Consider the following 20,265-nt stretch of genomic DNA (forward strand, 5'->3'; position numbering starts at 1 on the left):
TTCAGCCAACCCTCCCCCTGAGCGCTCATCCTTCAGCCCCTCCCCTTCCCTTAGCCAACCCCACCCCTGAGCTCCACCCCTTCAGCCCCTCCCCCTGAGCTCTCATCCTTCAGCCCCTCCCCTTCCCTTAGCCAACCCCACCCCTGAGCTCCACCCCTTCAGCCCCTCCCCCTGAGCTCTCATCCTTCAGCCCCGCCCCCTTCCATTAGCCAACCCCACCCCTGAGCTCCACCCCTTCAGCCCCTCCCCCTGAGCGCTCATCCTTCAGCCCCTCCCCCTTCCTTCAGCCAACCCCACCCCTGAGCTCCACCCCTTCAGCCCCTCCCCCTGAGCGCTCATCCTTCAGCCCCTCCCCCTTCCTTCAGCCAACCGCACCCCTGAGCTCCTCCTCTTCAGCTCCTCCCCCTGAGCGCTCATCCTTCAGCCCCGCCCCCTTCCCTTCAGCCAACCCCACCCCTGAGCTCCACCCTTCAGCCCCTCCCCCTGAGCGCCTCGTCCTTCAGCCCCTCCCCTTCCCTTCAGCCAACCCCACCCCTGAGCTCCACCCCTTCAGCCCCTCCCCCTGAGCGCTCATCCTTCAGCCCCTCCCCCTTCCTTCAGCCAACCCCACCCCTGAGCTCCTCCTCTTCAGCCCCTCCCCCTGAGCGCTCATCCTTCAGCCCCTCCCCTTCCCTTAGCCAACCCCACCCCTGAGCTCCACCCCTTCAGCCCCTCCCCCTGAGCTCTCATCCTTCAGCCCCTCCCCTTCCCTTAGCCAACCCCACCCCTGAGCTCCACCCCTTCAGCCCCTCCCCCTGAGCTCTCATCCTTCAGCCCCGCCCCCTTCCCTTAGCCAACCCCACCCCTGAGCTCCTCCTCTTCAGCCCCTCCCCCTGAGCTCTCATCCTTCAGCCCCTCCCCTTCCCTTCAGCCAACCCCACCCCTGAGCTCCACCCCTTCAGCCCCTCCCCCTGAGCGCTCATCCTTCAGCCCCGCCCCCTTCCCTTCTGCCAATCCTCCCCCTGAGCGCTCATCCTTCAGCCCCTCCCCCTTCCCTTCAGCCAGCCCCACCCCTTCAGCCCCTCCCCTGAGCGCTCATCCTTCAGCCCCGCCCCCTTCCCTTAGCCAACCCCACCCCTGAGTTCCACCCTTCAGGCCCTCCCCCTGAGCGCTCATCCTTCAGCCCCGCCCCCTTCCCTTAGCCAACCCCACCCCTGAGCTCCACCCCTTCAGCCCCTCCCCCTGAGCGCCTCGTCCTTCAGCCCCTCCCCTTCCCTTCAGCCAACCCCACCCCTGAGCTCCACCCCTTCAGCTCCTCCCCCTGAGCGCTCATCCTTCAGCCCCTCCCCCTTCCTTCAGCCAACCCCACCCCTGAGCTCCACCCCTTCAGCCCCTCCCCCTGAGCTCTCATCCTTCAGCCCCGCCCCCTTCCATTAGCCAACCCCACCCCTGAGCTCCACCCCTTCAGCTCCTCCCCCTGAGCGCTCATCCTTCAGCCCCTCCGCCTTCCTTCAGCCAACCCCACCCCTGAGCTCCTCCTCTTCAGCCCCTCCCCCTGAGCGCTCATCCTTCAGCCCCTCCCCTTCCCTTCAGCCAACCCCACTCCTGAGCTCCTCCTCTTCAGCCCCTCCCCACTCGAGCTCCTCATCCCTAGCCCCTCCCCCTTGGCCTCGCCCCCATGAGCTCCTTCCTCTTTGGCCCCGCCCATGAGTTCCTCCCCCTTCAGTCAAGCCCACTGCTGAGCTCCACCCCTTCAGCCCCGCCCCTACGAGCTCCTCCCCTTTGGCCCCGCCCATGGGTTCCTCCCTCTTCGGCCCCGCCCCCTCCCCTTCAGCCAATCCCAACCCGGAGCTCCACTCCTTCCTCCTTCCCCTACAGCCCCTCCTCAGCTCCCCGCCCCAAGTGCATGCTCTTTCCCAGTCTCGCCCTCGTTCCCCCAGCCCCTCACTCGCCCTACACCCCGTCCGCACGGACCCTCGGCCCCGCCGCTCTCTTTACTCTCCCCGGCCCCCGCCCTCCTCCCGTGGGGTTACAGCAGCCCCCGCTCCCCGTGATACGGAAATACAGGGGCAGGCCGCTTTGGATGCGGAACCGATGTGCTGGGGTGCGCCGCATCGTTTCTGTAGGGAACTACTTCCGGTAGGGGCAGGCGCTCGGCCGGGCCGGGCGTCTGACTCTCTTCCGCCCTCACGAGCGGGAGGTGGCTGGGGATTGGGCCTGTGAGGGCACGTGGGGTCCAGCTGCCCCCTCCCTTTCTGTGTCCCACCATCCGGGGAATGGGCCATGAAGACGGGGCTTCCTTCCTGCTGTTGTTACTGCTGTGGAGCCGGCTGGCCGGCCGGGGAGGGGCCACAGCCGGGCCAGGCTCCCCGTTCCTAGGGCGGGGCTGCAGCGTCCCGCAGGGGGCCTCGCTTACTGGGAGCTGTGAGAGCAACTCCCCCTTCCCCCCTCCCCCCAGCGCCAAGGAGCTGGGGTTGTGACTCCCCTCCCCCCAGCGTGTTAGGGACCCCCCCCCGGAGCTACCCTGGGAGCTGGGACCCATTGTGACACCCTCCCCCGCCCCCCCCATCCTATTCCCCCTCCCTCCACAGAGAGGTGGGATTGTGACACCCCCTCCCCCCCACATCTCCTCCCTGGAGACACCCCCCCCAGAAGTGAGGCACGCGACTCCCTCACTCCTAAGGTGGGAGCTGGGAATCGCCCCTTGAGTTATGACCCTCCCCAACTCTTTGGCTCCCTGGTAGCTGCTGGCACCAGCAACTGTGGAAGATCCCTGGGATTGTGTGGATCCCCCTTTTTGGCTCCAACAGGAGGTACTGGTGCTGCTGCTAGAAGTTGGGCTTTCTCCCCCCCCCCCCGAGCTAGTTAGTTGCCAGGGTCATTCCCAAGCCTGTACCAACCTCAGAGAAACATGGAGTTTGCAGAGCTAATCAAGACACCACGAGCAGATAATGTGGTCTTGCACCGTCCCTTCTATCCAGCAGTGGAAGGGACGCTATGCTTGACTGGCCATCACCTCATCCTCTCATCTCGGCGCCAGGACAATGCTGAGGAGCTGTGGCTGCTGCACTCAAACATTGACTCTATTGAAAAAAGGTATTTTTCCCCTTCTTTGCCCTATCTAATTCCTCCTTTTCGTAAGGAATGGGAAAAAGCATTGTGAAGAACTGGGTGGAATCCAAGGGTTTAGCTCTAGGTCTGGAGGAGAGTGCAGCCAAGTGATTAAAACAGAGGACTGAGCACCAGGATAGCTGCATTCTAGTCCTGTTTGGGACATTGGTTGAGTTACTTCACTTCTGTCTTGGTTTTCCTCTTCTGGAAAATGAGGGTGATAATTGCTGACCTTCCTGGGATGACTGACATTTGCAAAGTGCATGAATGAAAGGGGCTACAGTTCAATAATATTTAGCTTTTGTACAATGCTTTCCATCTGTGGATCTCAAAACACTTTAGAAAGGCTGTAAGCATCAGGCAAAACAATTTGACCAAGATGCACAGCAAGGCCAAAGGTAGAGCCAGGAATAGAACCCATATCTTTGGAGACCTTGTCCAGTACTCTGTGCGTGAGGCCACACTGCCATACATGGACCAGTGTAATGGTACTATGCCTACATCTCCCTCATTGTGTGGCTTGATAAAGTTGATTAATGTTGGCTACTCTACTTCAGTATAGACTCTATCACTGAGCCATTCCATCCGATCCATTTAGAGATTACCTCTTAAATATCCTTGTTCCCTGCTGGAGAAGGAAGAAAAACAGGGATTACAACATATGCCGTTCTGTAGGGTTTGGTAAATATTCAAAGCCATGCATTCCTTTAGTTCCAATATAGTAATGACCCTAAGACAAACCAATGTGCCAGTAGAGCAGGCTTACAAAATTCTATCCTCCCGCCTTGCTGATGTGAATATCCCTTTGATGAGCAAGTAATGTACAGTATTTTGTATCGTGAGAAGGGTGGGTGAGAGATGTTTGTACTTGGGCTGGTAGTTTTTCATAATCATTTTGTGGCATGAGTACCAAAGCTGCTGCTTTTTTTTTTTGTATTGGCTTTTTGCGTTTCATGAGCAACTCTCTTTAAGCGTACGGCCTATTGGTCTCATTGTGGAGAAGAGCTGTCTTTAATGATACTGGTGATGTCACTAAGCTTCAAGAAATGCAGAGAGGAAAAACAGCCCCACTAGTATATTAACTATTACTACAGGAAGTTATGAAATAGCAGTGCAGGAGGGCATACGGATACATGTATTGGATCATCACTGAAATTGGACAGCTGTTCCATCCATTTATCCCAGTGTTAGCAATTCTTCAGTGCTGGAGAAACAGTCATGACTACTGAATGAAGAAAATATTTTTTTTTAGCTGACATAATGGCTTAGAAGAAATAATTCTGAAACCAAATTACTGAATTTTGTCTTGTTTGGTTACAATTTAGCTTTTATATAGTGATGTGGTGTTGGCCAAAAAATTATGACTCATCCCACCCAGACAGCTGTACTGTATCCAGGCAATTACAGCTATACTGCCTGTGCTGCTTACTATGGCCTGCATTTCATCAAGGACCACTTTGTGCTGTCAACAAATGGCACCCATTGTGAACTGTGAGGATAAAACATAAAGGAATGCCAAAACAAAACCGATCCGACTGTATTATGGTTGATATTTCTGTACCACCTTTCTTCTAAAAATCTATCATCTTTGTAAACGTTGCTTCAAAGCCATGCCCAACTGGGTAGAACTAGTAGTAGAACCCCAGAGTTGTGATTCCCAGTCTCTCACTAACCCATGCTACCAAATCTACCCAGACCACTTTACGCTGAGTCCCACGTATATAACACTCTCTACTCTGATACGGTACAGCTGAGCTCCTTGTCTGTCTTGCTAAACCCTATCAGCTTCTGCTAACACCCTCATGCTCTGTGAGATATTTGAACATTTATCTCCCTGCTCTTATTTTCCTACTCACTTCCATCCTTTGTATTTTTAACAGCAACAAGGTTTTTTTTTGCTAGTTAACATGAAGGAAACCCTTTTATATATTCAAAATGTATGCTTCTTTCTGCTGCATAAGGAACACCTGAGACATTTTTAATAGGTATCTTTATCTGCATGTTTTTACATTAAATATTAAGGGCTTGTGTACATCTTATTCCTGGAAGACTCTGAGGACTGGAGAACCTAGTACAGTTATGACTTTGTAGATATCAAGCAAATGAAACCTGTTTAATTGAGCAGGAAAGTAGTTGTTAGTCAGAGTGAAACATTTTTGTCTTTTTAGTTAACCATTATTAACTCAAACATATAAAAAAAAGATTCAACACTGTTAGATTCAACACTTCTGTGCATTCAGTTAGTGGATCAGAGAGCTCCCAGTCTGCATCTTCTAGGAATATCAGGAAATCTCATACTTGAAATACCTGAGATGTGGGGGTTGTTTGTTTTCTAAACATTGGAAATCAGGAAGAAAGCCTTTAACCCTCTATCCCCTTCAACACATGCATACCCACGCACCACCATCAAAAGCAAAAAAAAAAAAAAAAAAAAGGGGGCACACCCATTTTTTTTTCCAGGCAACCAATACTTACTTTCTCTTTTATAGAGGCACATGGGGAAGAGATTCGTACCTTAAAGCATTAGCAAGTAACATAGTTACATAAGAACATATCTTGCTGGAAGATTTGAATAGCACATATTTTCTAAAAGAATGCAGAGCAGATAAAGCTCCAACAAGTAGTAGTCATTTATTTTGCATGTATGCGCTGCTGGAAGACCTGTGTATATTTATCTAGGAATTTGGACATCCATAGAGGCTATTTCTCTTCATAGTTCAACATACTGTATCTTTCACTGCAGGTTTGTTGGCTCGTTAGGCACCATCATTATAAAATGCAAAGATCTGAGGATTATTCAACTGGATATACCCGGAATGGAGGAGTGTTTGAACATTGCTAGCTCTATTGAGGTAAGAGCTTTTAATATTTACTCATAGTAATAAATGACACTTCCATAGCACTTATATTTTCAAAGCGTTGTTCAGACCTTAACTACGAACAGCTATTCAAAGAAATTGAAGAAGGGGCTGGCAGAATGTAGGTTTCTAGTAGGATAAAAACTAAGCTTTAATTTTAAGTTACTGAGAAAGATCTTGATAGTCATGTTTATCCGATGATAGAAGCAGCCCAAGTGAGGGAGTTCTTATTAGGGAACTTGTATGGCCCCCAAATCAATCACATAACTGAACCCAGTGGACACTATATTAATACGGTATATCCTTATTGCCACGTAGAGTGCTTCAAACTGTTTTAGGAGGTGAACAAAGAGCATAAAACCACTCATTTGGGTTAGAAGAGTAATTATATGAAGTATGTTTGGGTTTTTTTTCCACACTACTAGCAAAAATATAGTTCCTCTTTTTAATTAAACCTCTGACCAGAGAGTTTGGTTTTTCCCAAACATGACAGAACTGTGCTCGTACATGAAAATAAGAAAATGAAGCTGGCTATTCTAGTCTAAGCTAAGTAACAGGCAAAGAATAAGTAGCATAACTAAATGCTTTTACTAAGACGGGTGAATGTTATTTAAAACGAGTTCCCTTGACTGTGTTCCTGTTTAATGAGTCTCTTGTTTCCATACTTCTGTTGTACTGTTTTGCAAATGTAACCCTTAGGAGTACCATTGCATGGGAAATACCCACAGAAAGCAAGTAAGCATCACAAGTGTTCTAGATACATCTGTTTTGGAGTGCTTTTGTGTGTCCTACTAACTTTGTGTTAAGTAAATTATACTGCAATTAAATTACACTGTGCTTAAATTATAGCAATTAACTTGACTTAGTGTATTTTCAGGGCCAATTATATAAATTTAGTTTATATTCTCAAGCTGCGCCTTGTCTTCTAGTTCCAGTAACTCGCTCTGCAGGACAGTATCAAATGAACCATAGAATCCTAGAAATGTAGGACCAGAAGGGACACTTGTAGGTCATCTAGTCCAGTCCCCTGCATTGAGGCAAGACTAAGTATTATCTAGACCAAGGGTCCGCAACCTTCGGCACGTGGTCCATCGGGGTAATCTGCTGGTGGGACATGAGACATTTTGTTTACTTCGGCCGTCTGCAGGCACAGCCCCCCAGTGGCCGCAGTTCAGTTCTCGGCAAATCGGAGCTGTGGGATGCGGTGGCTAGGATGTCCCTCTAACCTGTTTTTAAAAACATCCAATGACGGAGATTCCACAACCTCCCTTGGTAATTTGATTCAATGCTTAATTACCCTTACAGTTAGACACTAGGAAAAACTTCCTAATCTAAATCTCCCTTGCTGCAATTTAAGCCCATTACTTCTTATCCTGTCCTTAGGGGTTAAAGAGACCAGTTTATCACCCTGTTCTTTATAACATCCTTTTACTTATCTGAAGACTCTGATGTCTTCCCCTCAATCTTCTCTTCTCCATACTAAACAAACCCAGTTCTTTCAATCTTTCCTTGTAAATCATGTTTTCTAGACCTTTAATCATTTTTGTTGCTCTTCTCTGAACTTTCTCCAGTTGGTCCACATCTTTCCCAGAGTGTGATGCCCAGAACTGGATACAATACTCCAGTTAAGGAGTTATCAATGCTGAGTAGAGCAGAAGAATTACTACTTGTGTCTTGCTTATAACACTTGTGCTAATACATCCCAGAATCATGATTGCTTTTTTTGCAACAGTGTTACATTTTTGACTCATACTAGTTTGTGATCCACTATAACCCCCAGATCCTTTTCTGAAATACTCCTTCCTACGCAGTCATTATCCATTTTGTATTTGTGCAACTGATTATTCCTTTGTAAGTGTACTACTTGGCTTTTGTCCTTATTGAATTTCATCCTGTTTATTTCAGACCGTTTCTCCAGTTTGTCAATATCATTCTGAAATCTAATCCTGTCCCTCAAAGCACTTGCAACCCCTCCAGCTTCGTATTGTCTGCAGACTATAAGTGTACTCTCTGAGCCATTATCCAAATAATTTATGAAGATAGTGATTCGAATTAGAACCAGAACCAGGACAGATCACTCCCTCTCCCCTCCATTTCCCCCCACCCACGTGGGACCCCAGTTGATATGCCCTTCCAGCTTAATTGTGAACCATTAATAACTACTCGCTGAATATACTTTTCCAACCACTTGTGCATCCAATTTATAATAGATTTGTCTAGGTTATATTTGTCTAGTTCGTTAGAGAGGGTCTTTTGAGACACTATCAGAAGCCTTATTGAAGACGAGATATATCACATGTACTGCTTTCTATCCACTAAGCTTATTACCCTGTCAAAGAAGGGTATTAGGTTGCTTTGACATGATTTGTTCTTGATAACTCTGTGTTGACTCTTACTTGACACCTTATTTTCTTCTTGGTCCTTACAAATTGTTTATTTTTTCCATTATCTTTCTGAGTACTGAAGTTAAGCTGACTGGTCTGTAATTCCCTGCGTTGTCTTTATTCCCCTCTTTAGAGATAGGTACAATATTTGCCCTTTTCCAGTCTCCTGGCAACTCTGCTATCTGCAGTCACTGGATCTCAAAGATAATCACGTAATAGCTCTTCAGCCAGTTCGTATTTCGTCAGGCCCTGCCAGCTTCAAGACATCTAACTTTTGTATAAGTAATTCTTAACTTGTTCATTCCCTATTTTAGCCTCTGATCCTACCCCATTTACACAGATGTTCGCTATATTAAGTTGTCCAATCACCGCTAATGTGTTTTTGGTGAGAACTGAAACAAAAAAGGCATTTAACGCTTCGGCCATTGCTGCGTTTTCTACTGTTGTCTTTCCCTCTTCACTGAGTAATGAGCCTTCCCTGTCTTAAGTCTTCATCTTGCTGCTCATGTAATTGTAAAATGTTTTTTTGTTACTCTTCATGTTCATAGCTAGTTTAATCTTATTTTTTGCCTTGGCCTTTCTTATTTTGTCCCTACATTCTTGTGGTGGGGGTTTTGGGTTTTTTTTGTTTTTGTTTTGTTTTTTAAATTCATTCATTGTAATTTGATCTAGTTTCCACTTTTTATATGACCCTTTTTTGAGGTTCAGGTCATTGAAGATCTGGTTAAGCCAGGGTGGTCTCTTATTATACTTCCTCTCATTCCTATGCACCAGGATAGATTGCTCTTGCACCCTTAATAGTGTCCCTTTAAAAAACTGCCAGTTCTCCAGAACTCTTTTTTTTCCCCTTAGACAGGCTGCTACCAGTTCTGAGTTTGCTAAAGTCTGCCTTCTTGAAGTCCATTGTCTTTAGTGTGCTCTTTTCCCGCCTACCATTCCTTATACTCATGAACTCATTATTTCATCATCACTTTCACCCAAGCTGCCATCTATCTTCAAATTCTCAATCCAGCTCCTCCCTTTTAGTCAGAATCAAATCTAGAACAGCCTCTCTCCTAATCGCTTTCTCCACCTTCTGTAATAAAAAGCTGTTTCCAGAGCATGCCAAGAACTTGTTGGATAATCTGTGCCCTGCTGTATTATATTCCCAACAGATGTCCATGTAGTTGACCACCAAGTCCTGTGCTTTGGGTGATTTTGTTAGTTGTTTTAAAAAATCCGCATCAAAAGTTTTTGCCCTTTTTGCGTTAAAAGCATAAAACACCTCAGCAAACCCTACTTTATTTTACACGGCAGTACAATAAAATGAGCAAAAATAAAGATGGGAACCATGGTAGTTTAGTAGGTGGTTCCAAATTGGTAAAAGGATATGGACACTAGTTAGTCTGGCTTGGTATTGGACAATTATTGTTACCATCTGGCTGTTCAGTCCCTGTGAAAAATCAGCTGATGATCTCAGGCCACTCCAGACAGAGGTCTATATCCATCCCACAATTTATTTCTTGTCCTTTCAATCCCTTGCCTCCGTGATAAGATAACTGTCCTCTTAGTCTCAGAGATGATATGCTGCGATGAGGCTGGAGGTACATTGGTGGTGGCCCATGTTAGAGAAGCTTGCGCGGCTATGCCTGTTCTGCAGAAACCCTTACCAAATAAATATGACAGTAATAGCTCAGAATGCTGCAGGATCGCTACTGGAAATTATAGAATTTTGGACCAGCTACTGCAAAATATTGTGACCCTTGCGTAAGGGTAAATAAAAGATGAGTCTAGATACAGATATTCTACACAAACTTTGAATCCAAATTGTATTGCCAAATCTAAAAGACAGGAACATCGTACCGACATTTTTGGCATGAAAGGTCTCCTAAGTGAACAAACTCATGCTTCATTTTTTTCCACAGGCATTGTCCACCCTGGATTCTGTCACACTAATGTATCCCTTCTTTTACCGGCCCATGTTTGAAGTTGTCGAAGATGGCTGGCACTCCTTCCTGCCTGAGCGAGAGTTCGAACTTCTCAGTTCATTAGTAAGTTGGATATCAGAAATTTTTGTAGCCATACACAGAGAATCACACAATCGCTTGGGGCTTGATCCTGCCGAATGTATGTGTGCATGTCGGCTGAGCTGTTCGATGCAGCACTGTGTAGGATGGAGCCCTTAATGAAACCAGCTATATCCTGTGTGGGTCGAAAATTAAAACTGTTCATGGGTCAAAAGTAACCTGTGTGCTGTTGGGGCTGGCTGTTCGGCACCTATTCTTTTCTATGTGCAAGTGGGTTTTAAAGTATCTGCTTAAAGGTTACCTGCAAAGTTACGTGGGGAGTGGGAGGAGGTGGTGTTTCCCTTGTTCCTTACATATAAAGGAAGCCAGGATACGTTTTTAAAAAAAAAAAATGCTTGTTTGTCCTTGGGAATAAATTCAATCAAGTTCTCCTGGGTTTGGAGAACTGAAATGTAGGCGGTTTTTCAGCCCTTAATTGAAGGGACTGGAATGTTAGTCTCTAAAGATCTTTCTGCTAGCCACAGTTCAGGAATTTGTTTATTTCCACCCATTTCACTCAAAGTTCTAAACTAGGGGTGGCCAAACTTACTGACCCTTTGAGCTACATATTGCAATCTTCAGAAGTTCAAGAGCTGGGGCGTGCCTGCCGAGGCTCAGGGCATCAGCCCTGCAGGAGGCCCCTGCCGGGGCTTGGGGCTTCAGCCATGCTCCTGCTGAAGCCCTGGCAAGCATGGCCCGTGGGGCTGAAGCCCCAAGATCCTCCCTTGCCCTGCTGGACAGAAGCCCCTACTCTTACCACCCTACTGTAAGGCAGAGGTTCCAAGCTCCCTCCCCCAAGTCTGGCAGGTGGGGGGTGGGCTCCCCGAGCCTCACTTTAACTGTAAAAGCGCCACATGTGGCTCGCGAACCACAATTTGACCATCCCTGTTCTAAACCGTCTCAAGCCTTATGTGCAATGGGGAAATCTACCAAAAAAAAAAATCCCACCAGTACTACCACCAGTTCATCTGAGTCGCTGCTAACCTTGACGGCATCTGTAGTGTAGACAAGGCTTCTGTGGATGGATCCATTTTTTCCATTGTGTCAGTTAACTTGCTTTTAGCAAGTTTTAAGTGACACAGTACTTAAAAAAAGAGTCTCGCCAGAGGGAGCCATGGGGTTCCCACCAGTGCTAATGCTAGTTCATCTAAGCCTCCACCAGGCCAGAATATTTCAGACTTCAAAGCGGCAGTAACCATGCACCGTGCTTCGTGTGCCAGATACCACATCCATTAGTACATCCTCAGAACAAAAAAGGAAACATTGATTTTTGATTTTGTTTTTTTAAGCTGCAGCCCAGTCTAATGTCTGTGATGCTTGCTGTTTCCCATATATGGCGGATAATAGAGCGTGTTTGGTTTGCTGTGGTCGTTAGAAAACGAAAGCAGTCCAGAGTCACTGTGGCAGGGAAAGGTTCTGGCGGCAGGGAGGCAACAGGATGCTAGTGTAGATGTGGGAGGCATGTAGAGGGCCCAGCTGTGAAGGCAGCTGTGCAGAAGTAAGGATGGCAATACCACGACCCCCACCTCCCCCCCCATGATAACTGAGCGACCTCCACACAATCCTCTTTTGGGTCAGGGCCCCTACAGTTACAACATTGTAACATTTCAGATTTAAATACCTGAAATCGTGAAATTTTATGACTTTTAAAAAATCCCAAGACCATGAAATTGACCAAAACGGACTGTGAATTTGGTAGGTTCCTAATTATCACTGTTTTTTCAGGAACTCTCTAATTCAAACAGAGTGTATCGCTGAGCATTGTACTGATTTCACATTTTACTCAGTTGTGTACGAGAACCTTGGAGTTTTAAGAATACTGAGGTGAAACTAAAAAAAAAAGTTGGTCTGCTTTAACTTTTTCAGTTGTCACATAGATTCTGTAGAGCCCCAGGAGTGTGTATCCCATGTGTAATTGTATTCATGTAAAACTGATTGACAGAATGTCATCTTGCCTTTGTAATAAAATGTCACAGTACACTTCAAGTACAGCACTCCAGATATTTAGCGGAAGTGTTGCTTAGTCATGCTACATTGCAACATATTCTTGTTTTGAGTCCTCTTGGATGCTGTGGCAAGAACATTTAATGCAAACTTGCTTCAAAGAAGATGGAGCAATTTACAAGTTGCAATCTGCTGTCATTTATTGATACCATAGACTGTGTGTGTACTAATGATCCTGTCTCGGGAGGGTGATGTACAGGGCAGCAGCATTCTTGTCAAGTTTCTGCCATGCATGACTGTTCTAATGAATCCATCACAACAGCAAGTTCTACAGCTAAATAATGGAACTAAGGGTATGTCTATGCTACTGTGGCATAGCTACAGTGCTGCTGTAGCACCGCAGTGTAGACGCTTCCTGCATCGGCATGAGGGGTTTTTCCATCAACGTCGTTAATCCACCTGTTTGAGAGGTGGTAGCTAGGTCAATTGAAGAATTTTTTCCGCGGGGGGCTTAGGGCAACCTAACTACAGTGTACAGGGAGTGATGTAGCTAGGTTGTTCTAATTTTTAGGTGTAGAAGATGAAATACATAGCTGAGGTCTTTGTGTGACCATTATGGGAAACAAACAACACTTTCTGCTGGCTAAAGACCTGAATATTTTGTGTTGAAAGCAAAAACTTGAAACATGCAGAGACAAACATGTTTACAGAGAGAGGTACATGCAAACAAGTAACCTCATTACAATAAATTAAGTAACCTCATGTCTAGTTGGCAGCCCGTATCAAGCGGAGTGCCCCAGGAGTCGATCCTGGGGCTGGTTTTGTTCAACATCTTCATTAATGATCTGGATGATGGGATGGATTGCACCCTCAGCAAGTTCGCAGATGACACTAAGCTGCGGGGAGAGGTGGATAGGGATAGGGTTCAGAGTGACCTAGAGAAATTGGAGGATTTGGCCCAAAGAAATCTGATGAGGTTCAACAAGGACAAGTGCAGAATCCTGCACTTAGGAAGGAAGAATCCCATGCACCGCTACAGGCTGGGGATCTAGGGATTACAGTGGATGAGAAGCTGGATATGAGTCAGTAGTGTGCCCTTGTTGCCGAGAAGGCTAACGGCATATTCAGCTACATTAATAGGAGCATTGCCAGCAGATAGAGAGAAGTGATTATTCCCCTCTATTCGGCACTGGTGAGGCCACATCTGGAATATTGCATCCAGTTTTGGGCCCCCCACTACAGAAGGGATGTGGACAAATTGGAGAGAGTCCAGCGGAGGGCAGTGAAAATTATGAGGGGACTGGGGCACATGACTTACGAGGCGAGGCTGAGAAAACTGGGCTTGTTTACTCTGGAGAAGAGAAGAGTGAGGGGGGATTTGATATCAGCCTTCAACTACCTGAAGCAGGGTTCCAAAGAGGATGGAGCTCGGCTGTTCTCAGTGGTGGCGCAATGGTGGAGCAATGGTCTCAAGTTGCAGTGGGGAAGGTCTAGGTTGGATATTAGGAAACACTATTTCACTAGGAGAGTGGTGAAGCATCTAGAGAGGTTACCTAGAGAGGTGGTGCAACCTCCATCCTTAGAGGTTTTTAAGGCCCAGCTTGATATAGCCCTGGCTGGGATGATTTAGTTGTGTTGGCCCTGCATTGAACAGGGGATTGGACTAGATGATCTTCTGAGGTCTCTTCCCACCCTAATCTTCCATAATTCTCTGAATAGGGGTTTTTCCTAACTTGACTACAGATTGGAACCATATTTGTTTGTGAAACATAGTTAAGGTCCATTCTAACTGTCAGGCAGAGGTACTACACATAACACAGCAGGTAACAATAGCAAAGGAGACCTAGACAACAGCAGTGCCATTCCTCTTCAGCAGACACCTCTTTTTGTCAGGATCCTTCCACAGGTGTATCTGGCTGCCAGCCTGCTACTTTTGAAAATAAACCTGACGTTCATTGTAATCAAAGCAAATTCCAGGCCAATTTATGTATCCATCCGCGTGGTGGACTCCAGTGATCCTCAAGGGCTTGTGTCAATATGCAGTAGTTGCCTTTCTGATTGAGATATTCTGCTGGATTGGGTGGACACAATACATGCCATCTGTTTTGCCACCACATTAATAAACAAAACAAAACAAAACCCTCTTACTGCTTTTCGGGGCATCTTGCACTTCCCCAGCCAATCTTTTCATAGTGCAAGATATTCACAGCAGCCCCCAGTATGGGTTTCCCAACCCCATTGGAGCATTTAGCGCTTGGGGTTACCAGCTTCAGTAGTGCATCCTCCACCCTCTTTTCCATAGATTAACTCTGGTTGGGGTGGCCTGGCATTCCACTGTCGGGGCAGGCTCCCTGAGAGAAAGGTCTTGCTTATCTGAAAGTTCTGCAGCCATTGGTTCTTATCCCAGGCCTCCAGCATGACCTGATCCACCAAGTACTATTCTTGGTCCAAACATGGCATTCAAAGTGATAAAGATCCATAGCCAACAGGCACCTGAGCTGGGCTTGTATGAAGCTGCAATGTGAGCTCTCCTAGCTCCTGATCAGTCAGTGGTTCTAGCATAGACTTCAGTAAATCAGCACTCTAGTCAGTGAGTTACCCTTAGGGGCCTTTATTCTTTGCCTACTGTATTCTCAGCTGCTGTGTCTGGCCCCAGATATTCAGCAGTTTCTGCATTGCCAGTTCTGTCAAAAATGGCTTGCTGAGCAGAGAGATGCCTCGCTCGAGGGTGAATTCGGTATCTTCTCAGTACTTAGCAGGTTCTGTCACAAATCTCAATTTCAGGGAGCTGTGCAAAAATATGAAATAGGTACATTGGGAGACCCACAGTGCCCAGGTACAGCAATTGTTGCAGGGAGTGCTGTATCTGGAGTCAGCATACTGGTTTACATGAGCTTGGGGACATGGCAAACCTTTGAAGGAGAAAACAGTGCTACAAATGTTAAACTACTGTATTTCACCTCAGAAACAGTTCAATCTTCAAGCATAGATGGACCTTCAGTCCCTTTGGCTTGGTATACATTGGGAAACTTGCTAAAACTTCCTACAGTTGCTATTGCTGGTGGTAGTGGTGGGGGCACCAGTTGATGCTATTTGTGTTTCAGTATTATCTAGAGGCCTAGATCAAGGCCCCTTTGCAGACCTGTAATATATCCTTGTCGCAGAGAGTTCACATGATTGATAAATGCTGGAATCCCCTTTATATGGGATTAAAGATGACTGCATCTATAGCTAATTCTATTGCTGTGCTCATTACAGAGAGGCTAATAACGTTGATTTAAAAAAAAAATAGCAAACATCAATTTTTGGCAGCACTGGCTTGCCTTGTTAAAGTGTGCTCATTAGTGCAGTTGCATAATTGTTTTTTTGGGGAAGAGGATGGTGCGGGGAGGAATTGTCTCCTGGTTTTGGGTGAGGCACAAGTGACAAACCAAAAATCTAAGTGACCTTGTCTGTAGACTTTCAGTTGGTATTTTATAACTTTTTTTTTGTAGTTTTAACTTTAACTTAGAATTGCTTGGCTTTCTAACATTTCCTCCTAAAACTGCAGCATTCATTTTCTACTATAACAAAACATTCTCTTGTATCTTTTCCAGACGACTGAATGGCGGCTGAGCTATGTCAATAAGGAGTTCTCTGTCTGCCCCTCCTATCCACCAGCTGTCACTGTCCCAAAATCAATTGATGATGAGGCCCTTCGGAGAGTTGCAACCTTTCGCCATGGTGGCCGCTTCCCCGTTCTAAGCTATTATCATAAGAAGAATGGGATGGTAAGTCTTGTTTGAGTGCTTTGGGCACTTAAGAGGAGTTGGTTTTCTTGGGCTGGACAAAAAATAAAAAGGTCTCTTCAGAAATCTTTTGCCCTGTTTGTTGAAAAATAACATATTCTGAAGGCTTTCAATGCAACTTATAAGATGTTAACTCACTATCACCACCCAGCTTATTCTGAGACTGTCTTTTCATAGCCGTTTATATGTAAACAAGAGAGCCTGGGCAACTCTAGGTGTTGGAATATAGGACTGCCAATCTAGACTGGTAGTGACTGAAACGTTATCTAACATTTGTTCAGTAGTGGATAGGAAATGAGTCATCTCTCAGCAGAGAGATGTCCACTTCCTGCTCGCACACCTCCACAACTGGCACTTGTTGGACTACCTGTGCCAATTGGCTATGGACTGAATGGCCCACAGAGACTGCATGATCCTTTTCACCCTGAGATGTGGTCCATCTGGGTCATGATAGAAGCACAGTGTACATGAAGCTAGCACTGCCTCCGCTTAGACTGCACCTGTTTTGTGAATGAGCAGAGGACTCTGTTCTCCAGGCCTGTCAATGTGGCACCTTTAACGAGCAGCGAATTCTGTCGCTCTCTCACGGACCCCCTCCACTTTAAGTTGTCAGAATCTGAGGCTCTGACACCTCTCTGACCCAGCCACTAACTGCTTGTGATTAGAAAGAAATGCACCCAGTAGGTGGGTTATTGTGTGATTCCTTGCATCTAGTACTGCGTGCTGCTGGAGGCAAGGTATTGGATTAGATGAACACTGATCTGATACAACATAGGTACTTGCTGTGATTCTTCTTTTGCCCAGGCTTAGAGTTAAATCATCAACTAGTTACATGTTGACAAATTGGTTCCAAACCAGTGAAGGAGTTAGGTAGCTCATGCTGTTCCTTGTCACTGTGGAGCTTCCGTTCTCTTCCTTGCTGGGGTTGGGGGGAGTATGTCCGAGATTTTTGCTCTTAATACATGTATGTTTCAAGCATTCAAGTTGCAATGCTTGAACTTCTGATAGTCATGCCTTCAGTCATGAACTGCTACACCCTGCTCTAGTCTGTGGGCATCAGTAGATATGTTTATTGACTCATCACCCTCACGCTTTCAGCTGTCTCTTGTACTAGTGTTATGGCATAGCTTTATCATCTGTGAAGTCTTTCTTCCATGAAGCTTTATCTTAAACAAGTGTGGCGCACTGGTTTACTGGTCTTTCCAGAACCACTGAATAAAACTACTACTAGGGAACATGTTTGTATTACATAGTTGACTAAAATGTTTTAAAACAGTATTGGTTATAGGTTAAAAATAAAACCCTCCTTCAAATGTTTGTCCATTAAGAAGTTTCAGCAGGAATCTTGGGTCAGAGGCTGTGAAAGTGATGGGCTGGGAATCATGAACTGAAAGCTGAGGAGGCCGTGTGAGGATCTTTCTACTGCAAAGTGGCCTGCAGAATAATAATTTTTTAAGAAGCTAGAAATCATAAGGGCAATGAAAAAGAAAGCAAGAAACTAAAGGGTACAGTTGCATGCAAGGGGAAGCAGCTGAAATGGGAAGAAAGGTAGAGTGATATGGGCAGGCTTTTTCAAATAGCAGATTCTACCAAAGACCGCTCTGTGGCCACTTCGACAGCCGGACTAGCCAGGTAAATGCTAAGAGGATAAGAGAGTGTGAAGGACAGTGAGGAGAGAAGTCTGGTGCAAGTCCCTGGAGGAACTAAAGGGGCAATTTTGACTTGGATCCTGAAGTTGCTGGAAGAGGTGTTTGAAGGCTGAAATAAGCAATTAACAGTTCCATCCCTGCAGGGATGGAACTGTTAACGAACAGGGCTTCCGCTTTCCTTTAACAATGTGTAGAATTAAACTGGCCGAAGCACTAGCAGATGGATTGCTCCCTACAATAAGCCACTGGCAGGGGCCCAGACTAGACAACCTAATGGATCTCCCAGTCTCTAACAGCTGATGCTTTGTTTTTTCTCCTAGGTAATGATGCGGAGCAGCCAGCCTCTCACAGGTACTAATGGGAGACGGTGTAAGGAAGATGCAGCGCTTATTAATGCCACCTTGAGGGCAGGAAAGCGTGGCTACATCATTGATACCCGTTCCCTGAATGTTGCTCAGCAGGCCAGAGCCAAAGGAGGCGGCTTTGAGCAGGAAGTGCAGTATCCTCAGTGGAGGCGAATTCACAAATCTGTTGAGAGGTAGGTGAAATAAGAGGGCCTTCAGGGAACCCCATAGCTGCTTTCGGGCTGCCCTGAGGAACTGGGTTTTCTTGAACCAGTGTAGCTGCCTCATTGCTAACCCCCAGTATAGATGTGCTCTGCTGGTATTAAAAATGTCGGCTTCCCCTGATTGGAAACACCAGGGGCCAGATTCTCACCTGTGCTTGCGCTCTGCTTCGTGCAGCAGACTGGGGGTAGGCGGGCAGTCATCAGAGCTGATTATGGTTCCCTGATTCTCTGGGTCAGTGAGACTTGAGACCTCTCAGCTGCTCTGAGTCACACCACTGGTATAGGGTTCCTAATGTATCCTGCACCAGTGGAGGATAGGCATAACAGAGCTGCACTCCCTCTCCCAACTTATGTCGGGGGTATAGAGCTATTAACTGGTGCAGGAACTGGCTGCAGAAGCTTTACACTAATAGGGAGTTGCCCTATGGCAGGGAAATTACTTGCTGGCCACTTGTGGCCACAGTCCAGTCCTTTTGTGTGACCTGCACAGTGAAAAAGGCTGATCTCTTAAGAATCTTGGCTTAGGACCGTGCATCTCCATTATCGTAGCTACACTAGAGCAAAACCAAAACCCCAGGGTTGGCATGACCTTAGAGAACTAAGGGAGTGACTAGAACCTTTATAAAAAGAAAAAGAGTACTTGTGGCACCTTAGAGACTAACAAATTTATTAGAGCATAAGCTTTCGTGAGCTACAGCTCACTTCATCGGATGCATTTGGTGGAAAAAGCAGAGGAGAGATTTATATACACACACACAGAGAACATGAAACAATGGGTTTATCATACACACTGTAAGGAGAGTGATCACTTAAGATAAGCCATCACCAGCAGCGGGGGGGGGGGGGGAAGGAGGAAAACCTTTCATGGTGACAAGCAAGGTAGGCTAATTCCAGCAGTTAACAAGAATATCAGAGGAACAGTGGGGGGTGGGGTGGGAGGGAGAAATACCATGGGGAAATAGTTTTACTTTGTGTAATGACTCATCCATTCCCAGTCTCTATTCCAGCCTAAGTTAATTGTATCCAGTTTGCAAATTAATTCCAATTCAGCAGTCTCTCGTCGGAGTCTGTTTTTGAAGCTTTTTTGGTTGAAGTATAGCCACTCTTAGGTCTGTGATCGAGTGACCAGAGAGATTGAAGTGTTCTCCAACTGGTTTTTGAATGTTATAATTCTTGACGTCTGATTTGTGTCCATTCATTCTTTTACGTAGAGACTGTCCAGTTTGGCCAATGTACATGGCAGAGGGGCATTGCTGGCACATGATGGCATATATCACATTGGTAGATGCGCAGGTGAACGAGCCTCTGATAGTGTGGCTGATGTGATTAGGCCCTATGATGGTATCCCCTGAATAGATATGTGGACAGAGTTGGCAACGGGCTTTGTTGCAAGGATAGGTTCCTGGGTTAGTGGTTCTGTTGTGTGGTGTGTGGTTGCTATTGTTAATCTATCCAACTATACTCTTAGCCCAGCAGAAGAATCTGTCCTATCTCGGGGCCTCTCCTTTTGCCCCTCCACCCCCACGAACATGATACAGTTCTGTGGTGACCTAGAATCCTATTTTCGACGTCTCAGACTCAAGGAATATTTCCAACACACCTCTGACCAACATATTAACCCACAGAGACCTTCCTGCCAACACTACAAAAAGAAGGATTCTGGGTGGACTCCTCCTGAAGGTCGAAACAGCAGCCTAGATTTCTACATAGACTGCTTCCGCCGACATGCACGAGCTGAAATTGTGGAAAAGCAGCATCGCTTACCCCATAACCTCAGCCATGCAGAACACAGTGCCATCCACAGCCTCAGAAACAACTCTGACATCATAATCAAAAAAGGCTGACAAAGGAGGTGCTGTCGTCATCATGCATAGGTCGGAGTATGAACAAGAGGCTACTAGGCAGCTCTCCAACACCACTTTCTACAAGCCGTTACCCT

At 46.3% G+C, this 20,265-nt stretch overlaps 1 protein-coding gene across 1 annotated transcript in view; it reads left to right on the forward strand.

Moving 5' to 3' along the window:
* The first annotated feature begins 1,940 nt into the window (after positions 1-1,940).
* Positions 1,941-20,265, forward strand: part of MTMR9 (myotubularin related protein 9) — a 32,317-nt gene continuing 13,992 nt past the window's right edge. Inside the window, exons 1-5 of the mRNA XM_038396839.2 lie at positions 1,941-3,075; positions 5,834-5,942; positions 10,237-10,362; positions 15,918-16,091; positions 18,079-18,296. Coding sequence (XP_038252767.1) covers positions 2,891-3,075; positions 5,834-5,942; positions 10,237-10,362; positions 15,918-16,091; positions 18,079-18,296 — 812 coding nt within the window. The 5' untranslated portion in view covers positions 1,941-2,890. The remainder of the gene's footprint in view (positions 3,076-5,833; positions 5,943-10,236; positions 10,363-15,917; positions 16,092-18,078; positions 18,297-20,265) is intronic.

Source organism: Dermochelys coriacea, chromosome 3 (assembly GCF_009764565.3).
Source record: "Dermochelys coriacea isolate rDerCor1 chromosome 3, rDerCor1.pri.v4, whole genome shotgun sequence".
Classification (NCBI taxonomy): Eukaryota; Metazoa; Chordata; order Testudines; family Dermochelyidae; genus Dermochelys; species Dermochelys coriacea.